The sequence below is a fragment of the Zingiber officinale genome, chromosome 5B (genome assembly GCF_018446385.1).
Source record: "Zingiber officinale cultivar Zhangliang chromosome 5B, Zo_v1.1, whole genome shotgun sequence".
Taxonomy (NCBI): Eukaryota; Viridiplantae; Streptophyta; class Magnoliopsida; order Zingiberales; family Zingiberaceae; genus Zingiber; species Zingiber officinale.
In genome coordinates, this window is record NC_055995.1 from 135,948,222 (window position 1) to 135,962,676 (window position 14,455).

A 14,455-nucleotide genomic window follows, 5' to 3' on the forward strand; every position below is an offset into this window, starting at 1 on the left:
GTCATTTACATCGGATGTGACAGACCAGATCGCAAGGGGGTTGGTAGTGCCTCGAACATTCTCTCACCCGATGGAAAGCCAATCACTAATTAGAAAGTTTCGAAAGAAGACGTGAACGACTGGGCATAATAAAATAGAAAGGACAGAACTTTTTGACCATACCTACACTGAAGACAAAAATATTTTAAGAATAAAAGTTTAGAAGAGTGGCAAATTTTAGTCTATCCGTGTAGAATATGACTTAGTATTTATTGAAAATATTTTTAACGAGGGCAATTGTGGTTATATTAGTATGATATTGACTTCAGTCAATAAGACAACGTCAGTTGATATAACATTGGTTATAATATCAAAATATATTGATAGTTAAGATAACCTTAGCTATGATAAATGATGCATAGGATACATGAAGAAATAATGAACATAACACCACATTATAAATAATAGAGGAATTCAGTAAAAGCCTTTGATTAGATACAAAATTTGTCTTTACACTTAGAATCTGATCAAATACATAGCGTCACATTTCCTCAGGAACAACAAACCTCAAATAGATAGTAAATATTACAAGCACAAGCTCTTAGAGCCTTCGGAAAATTTCAATCACCACTGGAGTCAAACTTACCATGGAGCAGAGATAGAAATAGCCCACTTCGTCTGAACTTGTCAAGGCACATAAGAGGCAATATTTTGCCCTAGACGAAGAAAGCAACAAAAAACAAAAAAGCTCAAGGGCAACGAGACAGGGGAACATTGATTCATTCCATGATGGAAAAGTAAATGTAAAAACCACTTCCCCTCTCAAGCCGTGTGAGCTCAGCGAGTGGAGCAACCAAGTTTAGCCCAAGGGTAACTTGTGTTGTGCCCTTCACACAACACCCATGGGTCATTTGGCTGCCCCTCTATAAGTAGAAAAAATTTCTCTGAAGTTTCTTGGGTCCTTCAAAGCACCTACATCTTTGGATAGAAGATTTGAACTGTGAAGCTTCCTCTCTTAAGACGATCCCTTGAACCCCTGTAGTAAACGGAGCAAAAATCCCAATAAACTCATATATAGATCTCACCTGGTCCAACAAAAGTTGCCTCCAAAAAGGAGGATCCATGACCATGGCCTTAGCAACAAAAAGCGGCAAGGAAGAAAAAGAACTTAGAGGGGTTGTGAGTGAAGAGAAGGTTGTAGCCCTATTTAAAGGAGAAAAAGGCTCACAGGATTGCTATACTTAATTTATTAAGACAGTGGTACACAAAATCTGTGAGGTTATTTCAAAATCTGAAGCAGAGTCACGGGTAGGAAAAGACAAGACCATACTTATGTCTAGTCAGTCGTCTACACCTCCTTCGACTAGACTTAAGGGGAAGGCTAGTGATATGGGTTAGGTTTTAAGGGTCTTCAGATGAGGAAAGAAAAGGAAGAAAGAGTCAAAGGAGGTGGGCCAATAACGGCCGATACATGCCTGCCGAACGAAGGTAGGCCAATATCGGTCGATACATGCCTGTCGAACGAAGGTAGGCCAATATCGGTCGATACATGCCTGCCGAATGAAGGTAGGCCAATATCGGTCGATACATGCTTGCCATATGAAGGTAAGCCAATAACGACCGATACATACTCCAGAACAAAGACAGACCAATATCGGCCGGTACATGCCTGCTGAACGAAAGTAGGCCAATATCGGTCGATACATGTCTGCCGAACGAAGGTAGGCCAATATCGGTCGATACATGCTTGCCATATGAAGGTAAGCCAATAACGACCGATACATACTCCAGAACAAAGACAGACCAATATCGGCCGATACATGCCTGCCGAACGAAGGTAGGCCAATATCGGTCGATACATGCCTGCCGTATGAAGGTAAGTCAATATTGGTCGGGACATACCTTCAGAACAAAGGTAAACCAATATCGGTCGATACATGCTTGCCATATGAAGGTAAGTCAATAACGACCGATACATACTCCAGAACAAAGATAGACCAATATCGGTCAAGAGGGTTCTTTCGAGCAAAGAACCCACACAACTCCTTCAATGAATACCTTAGAAACATGTTGAATAAAATATTATTTTTTGACACAACAAAGATACAAATAGAAGTCATATGAGGAAGAATCATACATGAATATATCGAATAGAATAATTCATGATAGAGAATATATATTTTGGCAGGAAATATGCTTTCAGCTTGTCTTGCAGGTGCTAAACGACAAAGAAGGTACATCTGGGGTACGAAAAAGATTCCTTAAAAATTATCTTCCGCAAGGGCGCAGCTGACGTCATCTCATAACAAACTCTAACAAACCGGGGTCCACTTCATGGCTACGGAGGTTACATGAAGTGGTATAAAAGGGGGAATCCTCTCCGTTGGCTAGGTAAGTTCACATCATTGTGTACTTTCACAACCCTAATTTTCTGGCTACTGTTCATCTTCTTCCTTGACATCAAGAGAGATCACTGACTTAAGCGTCGGAGGGCCTAGCCAGGGATTTCCACCCCGGTCTTAGTCACTGACGATAGTGTTGGTTGGTCTCTTGTGCGCAGGGAGCCTCGGGAGCTTGGGAGGTCGACTTTCTCCTATCTGAACGGGGATTTCTTCCTACTTATCAGATTTCCTTCGGTGACTCTGGTTTTCTTCCGATCCGCTTTGGGTTTCTCGGGTCGAGGTTCTACCGGCATTATTCTTCATCAGTACGGTGGGTTTCCTTCTTCCGGATCTCCTTCACGGTCAGCTTCTCAGACAGGATCAATGAGTCTGGGTGTTAAACACCTAATTAACAGTAATCAAGTCAAGTCATCCAGTCCTAGTCAAATCTAACTGGATCTATTGACTTAACTTGACTAACTAAGTGAAAGTTGTTGCCCTCTAGGTAATCAGCAAGTAGCTAAATGGTTAGACATGTGGTCGCGAATCTAAGTGCTTGACTGTTAATTTTTTTTTAGTTCACTCAGACTTGAACATTAGGGCTCTGATACTTTACGTAAAGAAATTAGCTAATTTACAATCAATCTAACTCAACTCATGCTTGGGCATTAAGACTTTAGGCTCCTCTTTTTCCTTCAAAAGTTTTAAATTGACTATTCGTCTAAAAGAAAATTCCCTTCAAATTTAGCTAAGTTTTTACAAAATTTAGCTTATTGCTTTCAAAAATTTCCTTTCAAAAATCATTTTGTTCTTTTTAGCCTTAGCCGTTCTTAAAAGTCTTTTTGAAATTAATAATTGTCAACAAAGCTTTTTTCGAATTTAACTAAGTCTTTCAAATCTCTCCCTTAATAACGGTTGAAAATTTAGCTCTAAAACATGTTTTTCAAAGAATTCAACTAGGCTTCAAAATTGGCTAAAGTTACATTTCAAAGTCAACTTTTTATTAGCCTTTTAAACTCAGTTGAAAGAAAAATTACTCTTTCAACTTTGATTTCACTTAGCTATGACTTTTATAATGAATTATAAAAAGCTAAGTGTCCTAAGGAATTTTTTAAAAATGTTTGAAACAATAGTTTTTACTATATTGTAAAGAAAAATCTTTCTCTAAGCTAAATTAATTGATAAAGTTTTAGAAAACTAACTTCGAGCTCAAACTATCTTACTTAGCGAATTTGATTTACAAGAAATGTGGCTTTTAAAACAAAGTAACTTAAAGAATCCTTACTTAGTCTTTTTCCTCTTACCTTTTTCCTAAAATCTTCATAAAAAGTTAAGATTTTTTTCAAACGTGTTTATTTTTTGATAAATGGCAAAGGGAAGAGTAGAGAAATTCAAAAGAAAGTTTTATAAAGAAAGCCTTTATTAAGGGGGAGTCTGACAAAGTTTAAGTTTTAGTTTAACCATGCTTGCATTCAAAATTTATTAAGCTTGCTTACTTAAACTTTATGTATCTATTTTACTTAGCTTTGAATTTCTGTTGCCATAATCAAAAAGGGAGAGATTGTTGGTGCGGGAAGCATCCGACGATCGACCGTTGTTTTGATAATGGCAAAGGAATTCAAAGTTAAGTTATTTTGTGATCTAAGGTACTTAATTGAGTGTTTTAGGAAAGTCCTAGCTGCGGTTAGGCAGGTGGAAAATCCTAAGGGGTGGTAACCCTAGGTCATAGGGGGTGGTAACCCTATGCAGAAAGTCTTGGCGGGTCGAGTGCTTCAGGCAAAAGTCCTAGGGGGTGGTAACCCTAGGTGAAAAGTCCTGGTGTCGCGAACCAGGTGAAAGACTGGACGGGCCGGGGAGCGGGAGTCGAGCAGAAAGTTCAAAAGCTTCGAACGCTGAGCAAAAGTCCAGTCGATCTGGAGGATCGCATTGGCAACAGGTAAATCTCCTGAGTGAAGTAGGTGAGGATGCGCTCCCCGTAGAGGGAACAGTAGGCGTCGGGTCGACCTAGGGTCTCCGGTTGGAAATCTGAAGTCAGACCCAGACAGCCCGATGATTGTCAATTATATCTATCATATTGTTTCTGTGCTAATTTTGTTTTGCAGGGTTTGTGTTTGAGACTAACACATTTTGCAGGAACAAAGAAGCACACTTAGCCTCGGATGAACAGTGTCCGAGGTGCCTCCATGGGGCTTGGAGGCGCCTCTGGTGCTAGCCGAAGCCAGCTGTCCAGAGAAGCTTGAGGCGCCTCGGAGGAAGCTGGAGGCGCCTTGGACCAGGCGTTGGAGGCGCCTTGGAGCAGCTTGGAGGCGCCTTCAATAGGATAAGGTGCGACCAGATCAGAGCTGATCCACGCGTGCGACTCGGCGGCCTGGAGGCGCCTCGGACAGGCTTGGAGGCGCCTGCATGACTGTTTTATAAGGAGGGTTCGAGCAGCACTAAATTCAAGAATTCACAAGCGATTCTTCTGCGTTCAACTGCTAACAAGTTCATCCCAAAGTACTGCAGCAACCTTCCGACGACCCGGAGCTCCGCTGTTTTAGAATATGTCGTTCGGTATAATTTACATTCTCACACTTTTTGTAAATCTTAATATGTACTATTGTTTCGAGCTTATAGTTATTGCCCATCGGAGGCGATCAACGATTGCTGGCCTTGGAGTAGGAGTCGCCACAGGCTCCGAACCAAGTAACTCCTCGTGTCCTTGTGTATTGTTTTTGTTCCCTTTTCTTTATTTCGCTGCTTAAACTCGTACGATTTACGAATTCAAAAATAGTGAAAGTCACGAGCGCTATTCACCCCCCTCTAGTGCTTCTCGATCCAACACTTACATACGATAGGAAAAAAGGGGTGAATATGAAACCGCATACTGGCAGTAAACTAATCCCTTAAGAAACAAATGCAGCCGGGTGGTGGAGAATTTAGCCGATTGGAAGGAGAAGGGAGGACAACTTTGTAGCCAGGAGGAAACTCAAATGCGGCTATCAAACTCTCAGCATCGCCGGCATCAAACCTGGACTCGGTAGAGGTATACCATAACCCAGGGATGCCGACAGGCGGCTGTGAAGAGCTTGCCATCGAAACTAAAGTTCAACAGAAAACAGGAAAGAAAGGCGACTCGGAAAAAAGGACTCTACAAGCAACAAACAGCTTCAATCGAAGGAAGATGAGGGCTTACGAGAGATCGCAGAGATTGCCGGAGAAAGGGCAATGTAGCAAAGTGCGACGAAGATGGCGACGACGAGAGGCTTGCAGACGAAGACGACAACACAGAGTGAAGGAGACATATGCAGACGATGCTTATAAACCCTGGGGTTGGCCGACTGGAGCCGTTCGATCTAGGTCGCATAAACCCAGGCAGAGATCAGCCCGTTGAATTTAAACCACCAAACATCACATCGATATCCTGTCGCGTCAGGTGTGCGGTGGCAGCGGGCGTGACACGTGGCGTATCGCCACGGGCCAACATTTAATGAGGGCAATTAAAAGGCATGGGGGCGTGCTCAGCCTTAATGCGAAGAGATTTGCACGATTTCCCAGAAATCTGGGTGACGTAATTCAAGATCGCTCTCACCCAAAGAAGTCCAAGAACAGATTGCCAAGTGTGAATGCTCGTTGTGTCGATCGCCTTAAGGTGGCATAATTATGGCATATCGACAATCCTCAATAGGTCGATCAGCAAAGAGCGGTCACATAATCGACCATTGGGTCACGTTAGTCCGATTAGAGGCCAAGAAGTGTCGAAGCTGATCGGGTGAAAAGCTTCGCAGACAACTTTGTATAGTCAGTCGGACTTGCAGCCTCCGATCCTTCGACTAGATTTGAGGGGGATGCATGAGATACGGTGATAAGACGGGGCCCACCCTGTGGGGGATAGTTATCGCGGTGGAGGTCAAAGTCAAGAAGATCAATGCTCATATAGCATCGGCCGGTCGGGCGAGCATGCCTCGACCGGGGGGAGAAGGACCTGATTCGCCGTCACCTTCGACACGGGGAGGAGTCAAACGACCGATGCTTAATGGAGTAGGAGACTATGTGCAGAAGCTGAGCCAAGCGGCTACCCCGCTTGATGAGGCAGCAGGACTTGGCATTGGCAGAATAGAGCTTCGGCCGAGCAGCTACCCTACTCGGCGAGGCAGCAGGACTTGGCATTGACAGAGCGGAACTTCTGTCGAGCGGTTACTGCGCTCAGCCTAACAGCAGGACGCGACACAAACATAGTGAAATACGGCCGAGCGGACGGGGCACAAGCATGGTCAGATTCCGACCGAGCGGATGAGATACAAGAACAGCGAAGTTTCGGCCGAGTGACCAGCCTGCTCAGCCTAGCAGCATACTCTGGTATTCATTGACATCCCTTTGAGAGTTAGTGCTGCCGACATCGGGCATGGACAATCAGAAGATCGTACGACGTAAGCTTTCACTGTCACTTCAGAGATATGCTCGGTCTGTTAAGGTACTGTGTCAGGGGCACTTTACTGACAAGTCTTTTCAGGGGAAAATTTGGAAAGCGTGCTCGCCTTGGGAAGTGTGCACGCGCGCTACAGGAGCTTTATATAAAGGGAGTCCAAGGTATGTGATATTCACTATTTGCGCTACAGTTTTCTTGTTGCTCTGCCTTATACTTCATTGTCGGTGATTGACTTGAACGTCGGAGGGCTAACGCGGGGGACACCTTCCCTTGCTCGGTACTGACGTCATCTGTGTTGCAAGTCAGAGCGGAGTCTACAGGTGATCAATGGGAACGTCACATTCCTAGCTTTCCATCTTTTTAATTTTCGACTTTCGGACTTTCGGACCGGATCAATTAAGAACAATAAAACGAGATTTAATCAACTAATCGTTTGATTTAAGCCAAAAGTGCTTGTTCAAATAATATTTGAAGCATTAATTCTCTAAGAAAACGTGGATTGATTTAGGAGGACAAATTATTTAAAGGGATAAATTATATACGAGTTGAGATTTTATTTTTTTTAAACATAAAATTAATTAATATGGATTGATTTTAGATAAATTTTTATTCTTCTACAATTAAATAAAATAATATTTTTTACGTTTCAAGAAAGTCCACATGTTCAGCTCGAAAGCTACTTGTAAGTTATTGGCTACTTATCATCCGATCCTTAAAAAATCAGATTTAAGTTTAGAGTTTTTAGATTTAGATTGGATTTAAGTTGGAGGATTTTTAAGTCAGAGATTTTCGGATCGTATTTAGCTTGATCTGAGTTGATCCAAATTAATATTTTAGTAGAGATTGTAGAATTAAATTAACTTTTATTTTAAAAATTAAAATACTTTATGTATATTAATATTAATATTAGTATGATATTAATAAAGTATTAAGATAAAAATAAAAAATTATTCAAAAATATTTTTAATCAGATTATTCAGATTAATTGAATTTAAATTTAAGAGTTTTAAGTCATATTCGGATCATGTTCAAATTAGGATTTTTTTATAATTTTTTTCAATCTAATCCAAATTCAATCCGATCCCTCGTAATTTACATTCGTAAGCTTGAACTTATCCATCATAATTTTTTTTCCTATGGCTCTCTTTTTCTAAAACATAAATTGATATTTTTAGTTATTTTTTGTTCTTTTTCTGGTGGCTACTTGCACATTTATAATATTTTTCAAATGGACTCCGACAAGGATAATATTATCTTAGCATGGGTCAAAATAATAATAAAACAAGAAAATTTATTATTTTTGCCCTTCAACAGAGTCAAAATTCGGGCATAAATATTTCTAATTAGTAAAATTCATAAATATATATTCAAAATTTTAAAAAAGGTCAGTAATTTTAAAAATAAAATGCATGATTTTGAATATTTAGGAAATAAGTAAATTACCCTATTTTTATTTTTTTATAAATAATTATAATATTTTTATACTATGATCTTTATTAGTATGGTTGTAAAAACATATAATATATATATATTTTTAACTTTAGTGTGGTTTAAAATAGGTGATTAAAATCATTGAACTTCTAGTGCGTTTAAGTTTTTATAAGGGAATACAATAATGCTTACAAAAAAGTTCTTTAACTTTTTGCAAATAAAAAAATGATGATAAAAATAAAACAATCTTACGAAATTAATTTACTAAATCACCCACATAAGTTTTCTAAATAACCTAATCAGACATCCTATTTTTTAAATTATTAAATAAAGTCTAAAATTTGTAAGCGTAAAAATTTAAAAAATAAATCACAAATTTAAAGAAATATCAAATGAACGTTTGGGCATTATTATAACTGTAAATGACCCTAAATTTTCCCTACAAAATTTTAACTTTGTGGTCGATCTCTATATCAAAAAGTATTATTTTAATACTTAATTCACACTAATTCATTATTAGTACAGACATTTTGAAGGACCGTTACAAAATATAGTACAAAAGTCTAAAAAAAAGATATCATTCATTAAAAATAAGATATAATTTTTCCTAAATTTAATATCATTTAAATTCAAATTTAGTATACTATCTATGCATATAATTTATAAGCATATGATAAAATATAGGTATAAAAAGTCCATAATAAAATATAATTCTTCCTAAATTCAACATTATTACGGTGTATATAATTTTTTAGGTATGTGACAAAATATAGTTACAATAAATTTATAATGAGATATAATTTTTCTTAAATTCAGTATCATTTAAACAGAGTTGAAATAAATATTTTATGAATAGTGAAGGAGCAATTTACCCCTATTATAACAACTATTAGGTAATTTTTAAATTTTAATTAATTTAAAATATTTTTAATTAAGTTTAAATAATTTTAATTAAATTGATAACAAAGATTTTGATGTAATAATATCTCATAGGTTAGAATTCGATTTTAAGATTTAAAATTTAATTACAACCATATTTATTAGAGGGCAAATCTATGTAAATACGTCATAATTAGAAATTAAACTATTGATACCGATAATTAAACACCTTTACTATTATATCATAACCCCAAGAGCTACTACTATGTATAATAAAAAAAATGATAACCTCAATTAATTTTATTAATTAGTCCTGAGTGACCAATCCATATCTATAAAAAAATTTTATTAACTACCAAAATAAATCAAAATACTTGTAGTGGATAATCTAGAAGCTTAGCAACATTTTGTTGTGCAGATGTATAATAGCGGCTAATTGTGATTGCTATATGAAAAATTGTTTATTTTATTTTAATCAAATTAAATTATCAACTTTAAACTGTCACCGTTCTATTTGTTGAAGTAGCTATTAAAATTCTGGAAAAGGGCTATTTTTGAAATAAAAATATTTAATGGACTTTGTTTTTTTTTTTTTTTTTTTTTTTTTGACAATTTATAGAATTTGAGGTGCCTTTTTATTTTATTTTTTGCCAATTTTTTAAAACACTCCCTAAAAGCCTCGTACGCGATTACGGCTATTCATTGTCCTACTTCTACGTCAACGAGGAACGAATCCCCCACTCTGTTCCCTTCTCCAGCGGATCCCTGGTGAGTGATCTCTACGCGCTCTGTTGTTCTTCACATACCTTCGCTCAATTCACCGATTTCCTTCTCGATCTGCGGCGTTTCTCCGTAGTTTCATCCGTGTTTCTTCGATGACGCCGTCGATTCGTTTGGTAACTTCATTTTCTGATCAAAATTTCACTATTTTTTCGGATGTTCTTGTAGCGTGCTAGTCCTGTACAGTTTCACGTCCACTTGTTCTTGGTGGTTTGGAAGTAAACCTATCCCTGACGCCATTATTTTTTTTCCCATCCACCAAATATTAGGGTTAATCTCAAAGTCGGTCAACTTTAACTCTTATCCACTAATCTGCGGCGGTCATTGACCATGACCTCTTCGATCTGCTATTGCGTGGAAAAATACCCATCGACTTTGACTTTTTGGTAAGATATGTTTATATAATATATATAAAGCGATCTCCGCTGCACTTCTTTGTAGTCTTCTTTAAGTTTGCCCGTCAAATTTCTGGTAACTCTGAAACCTACTTTGATCTGAAAACCATATTGTCCTTTTTTTGTGTGTGTTTTTTCGCGAGAACATCTTATTATGCTTATTAGGCTTGCACAAAAGGTGAGAAGTTTCTTTCTACATGCAATAATTTTTTCTTCTCTTATCAAGAACAATCGCTAAAGTGCACATAAAAAATATTGATTGATTGCTTAGCTATTTTATCTTTAGTTATTCACCAGGGGAATTGTTCAACAATTCGAACCTGACATTTGTGAAATTGCAATATGATTTTTATTTTATTAATGAAAGCTAGTTATTGGTAGTAAATCATTGAATTACATCCTTAATATAGGTACTGGTACTTGTAATTTGTAAAAGAAATACTATTATGAAAATATCTGAGCTTGTAAGATGTTGATGATTTAATAAGGTAAAGTTTCAAATTATTTTTTTCTTCTCTAAATCAAATTTCTAATATCCAATATATCAATATTCTTCTTTATAGATGACCCTAAATTTGTTCAGACCACCACTGCCACTGCATGAACTGTTTGGACTATAAAATATATTTACCACTGTCACTGCATTCACTGTTTTTATACATGTCCTACTACCTTATCCTTTTGTGAAATTGCACTTGTGCCTTGCTCTCTCTCCCTCTCTGATGTTAATGAAATTGAGGTATTAAGCTGCAAGTTAATTCATACGCTATGTTCATCTGAAATTAATGTTCAACTAATATTATCGACTGGAATTCTAGGTGGTAAACAATGGGACAACTGCTTTGCTGTGTACAAGTTGATCAAGCAACTGTCGCAATCAGCGAGCAATTTGGCAAGTTTGATGCTGTCCTTCAGCCAGGATGCAATTGTGTGCCATGGGTTACTGGTAAGCGAATTGCTGGTCATCTCTCACTGAGATTGCAACAGTTGGATGTCAAGTGTGAAACAAAAACAAAGGTATATCTGTGTCCATGGTGGATATTTTTTATCATGTTAGTTTAAAATTATATTTTCCAAATTATTATGATTACATATAGGCTGTAAATAGCAAGTTTTTATCTTCTACGAAGTTGACTGTGCATTTTTTTTCTTTTTGCCTTTTCACGGGCTTTTGTTTCGACTACAATGCAAGTCCTGTCTTGATTCAAATGAAAACTAGAACCCCATTTTTAATTAACCTTAAATTTAACTTTTAAAAAAGAGAGCTATTTTTATGCTAAACTTGTTATGATAGACCTTTTAGAGAGTATATATTTTTTTTTTCCAAATATTAGAAAATAAAATAAAATTAGATATATAAGAAGAAGATAAGGAGAACTGGAAACCTAATAATCTGCTTGCCAAAATTGTTGATATTGTTTCCTTTTGAAGATTCTATAGTTAGTATTCTAATTCACATCTTACCTACTTTGGCGTGATTCAATTCTAGTGCACTCTGGTGTGCCATGTGAAAGCACATGCATTGTCGCATGAAATGATATAGATGGAACTTGTAGAAGTCTTTCTTATCTTTTAATATCTGAGACGGGCATTCATAAACAGGCTGATGCAAATAAAATATATCACTTTAAAATAATTCTTTCCCATAATTGAAACCTATTCAGGATGTGTAGTAAATATAACTTATATGGTCTGAAATATGATTTATTTTATTTTAAACATGCTATTTAATTTTCAATACACTTTGCCATTGTTTTTTGGTGTGCTGGTGAGATCGCCCATGCGATTGTTGATTGAGGCACACTCCTCATTTATGTGCTACACCATGCAAACTGATAAAATCATTGACTGAGGCACACAAATATGTCTTATGTCACAGTTGTTCATACGTCTCATCAGCTATCAAGTAGTATTTGTCTCATAAGTCTCTATCACAACATCATCACAGTATTTGTGAGGGGTAATTCCTATTAAATCTATGTAGTCTGCTTTATGTTGTTGTTCATTTTGCTAACATTTCTGTTCCTATATTTTTGGTCTCATAAACTAGGTGAATTGTGCATTTGACAGGTACCATGACCTTCTCTTGTTGCATTTTATGTTTTCAGTTAATTCTAAACTTCCAAAGTTCTCTCTGATCATTTCCCTGATGCGCATATAATCAGGATACGGATAATGTTTTTGTATTTTTGTATTTTTTTTTGGTACCGTAAATTGAACCACATTGTGGCATGTGATTCAAGCGTTCAGTTAATGCTAAAACTTATCATGTTATCTGTGCTCATTTCTCTTGTCCACCTGTTATGCGTGCAGGATAATGTTTTTGTAAATGTCATTGCCTCAGTGCAATACCGTGCTATGACCAACAAGGCGAGTGATGCTTTTTACAAACTGACCAATACAAGAACTCAGATTCAGGCTTATGTCTTTGATGGTATGGTTTTATCTCCTTGCCTTGTGTTCAGTTGTGATTCCTAGCGCAAAGCACAACAATGAAATATTTCTAGTTGAATGTTCTTGACTGACGTAGCATTCATGTATCCAGTAATCAGAGCCACGGTACCGAAGCTCAATCTGGATGATGTATTTGAGCAGAAGTCTGAAATTGCCAAAGCAGTTGAGGATGAACTGGAAAAGGCTATGTCAGCTTATGGATATGAAATAGTGCAAACATTAATTGTTGATATTGAGCCAGATGAACATGTAAAACGTGCAATGAATGAAATTAATGCTGGTACATCTCTGAATTCCTCAAAAGTATATTTTCCAACATCATTGGTCTATATAAAGTTGTGATTCATTTCCATGATTCCAAACTATTGCATTACATGATCCTGAAATGAGATCCTTTCAGCTGCAAGATTGAGGATGGCTGCAAACGAGAAGGCCGAAGCAGAGAAGATCATCCAGATAAAGCGGGCTGAGGGCGAGGCAGAGGCCAAGTATCTCTCAGGTTTAGGTATCGCTCGACAACGCCAAGCCATCGTGGATGGACTTAGGGACAGTGTCCTAGGCTTCTCTGGAAATGTTCCAGGCACCTCACCTAAGGATGTGATGGACATGGTGCTGATAACTCAATATTTTGATACCATGAAGGAGATTGGTGCGTCCAACAAATCATCTGCTGTATTTGTCCCCCATGGACCTGGCGCTGTTCATGATATCGCACAGCAAATGCGGGATGGCATTCTTCAAGCTTCCTTGAGCAAGTAACTATCATGTCTGACCGACTCCGAGGACAGGCTGGATCCGAGGTTCGGGGCGTCTACATACAAAACCAATGCATTAGTGTTGATGAACTTGTTGCCGTATTGATGTGTGGGGATTGTGTGATATCTTAGTAAGCTGTGAATCTTCTGCTACTCTTTTCAAGTCTTATGGGTAATGGTTGCAATACTAGTTGAATGAACTATTAAATGTACATGCTTTTACATAGCAGTCAGTGTTGCAGAATTATAGTCCATATATACATTATCTAATCCATGTCTGATGTCTCTCGATACAATTAGCTTATGCAAGGTAATAACTTAGTTTGGCATGCAAAGCTTTACCTTGGAAGATCAGTTACTCCGTGAAGGGTGAATAATCTACATGTTGTAGTTTTCTGCAAGGGATTTTATTCTGCAGGGTAAATAAATCCTCAAGTGAGGTAGCGTTACCTTCTCCCAGTTGATTACCATTATGTAACGGCCGGGTGGCTTTCCAGTTGAATAAGCAGTTGAGAAAATAATTTCTTAAATGCGCCAGATAATTAAGAAGACTCGCCGTTACACGAACGACGAAATGGGTCCATTCAAAACTTAAATGCCACAAACTGTCTCGTTATAATCAAGTCCGTTTGGTGAGTGTCGCAGCCCGGCTGCTATAATCCGGTAGTTGGGTGGGCGAGCCGTCCGACATCATCACCGACACCGGTCTCCATCGTCACGGCCAGTTTTGTCATCACGAGCTGGGTTTTCGCCCGTATCGGCTTCCAATCCGATACGTCGCCGCGAATGCCCCGCTATATTCATTTATAATCCCGCGACGAAAACGACGTTGAATTAGTGGACCTGTTGTTGGAAGACAGTCAAATCGGCTCCTCTCTCCTCTCCCTCTTTCCTTTTCAAAACGTCCCGCGATATTACTTACCAATTGCTCGCGTCCCACCTTCTCTACCAAAAAGAGTTAGCCACGTCAGATGGGTGGGCGATCGTGGCGAC

General features: G+C 37.9%; 1 protein-coding gene across 6 annotated transcripts; it reads left to right on the plus strand.

The window, feature by feature from the left end:
* The first annotated feature begins 9,716 nt into the window (after positions 1 to 9,716).
* On the plus strand, positions 9,717 to 13,732 carry LOC121986192 (hypersensitive-induced response protein-like protein 1). 6 transcript variants are annotated; one of them, XM_042540044.1, is made up of 6 exons: positions 9,775 to 9,846; positions 10,128 to 10,244; positions 11,072 to 11,270; positions 12,567 to 12,687; positions 12,799 to 12,987; positions 13,108 to 13,732. In XM_042540044.1, the coding sequence occupies exons 3-6, from the start codon at positions 11,082 to 11,084 to the stop codon at positions 13,464 to 13,466; spliced, it is 858 nt and encodes a 285-aa protein (XP_042395978.1). In that variant the 5' UTR covers positions 9,775 to 9,846; positions 10,128 to 10,244; positions 11,072 to 11,081; the 3' UTR covers positions 13,467 to 13,732. The 6 variants fall into 6 exon arrangements, with proteins under 6 accessions (XP_042395977.1, XP_042395978.1, XP_042395975.1 ...); XM_042540041.1 differs by having other exon boundaries at positions 9,809 to 9,974; XM_042540043.1 differs by lacking the exon at positions 10,128 to 10,244 and having other exon boundaries at positions 9,717 to 9,846.
* The last annotated feature ends 723 nt before the right edge of the window (positions 13,733 to 14,455 follow it).

What these genes read in the sequence shown, in the direction of transcription:
- LOC121986192 (XM_042540043.1), top strand. Translation starts at nt 11,082, where the DNA reads ATGGGACAACTGCTTTGCTGTGTACAAGTTGATCAAGCAACTGTCGCA. An exon ending in AGTGTGAAACAAAAACAAAG is followed by an intron (nt 11,271 to 12,566) that starts GTATATCTGTGT and finishes TTATGCGTGCAG; the next exon opens with GATAATGTTTTTGTAAATGT. An exon ending in TCAGGCTTATGTCTTTGATG is followed by an intron (nt 12,688 to 12,798) that starts GTATGGTTTTAT and finishes TCATGTATCCAG; the next exon opens with TAATCAGAGCCACGGTACCG.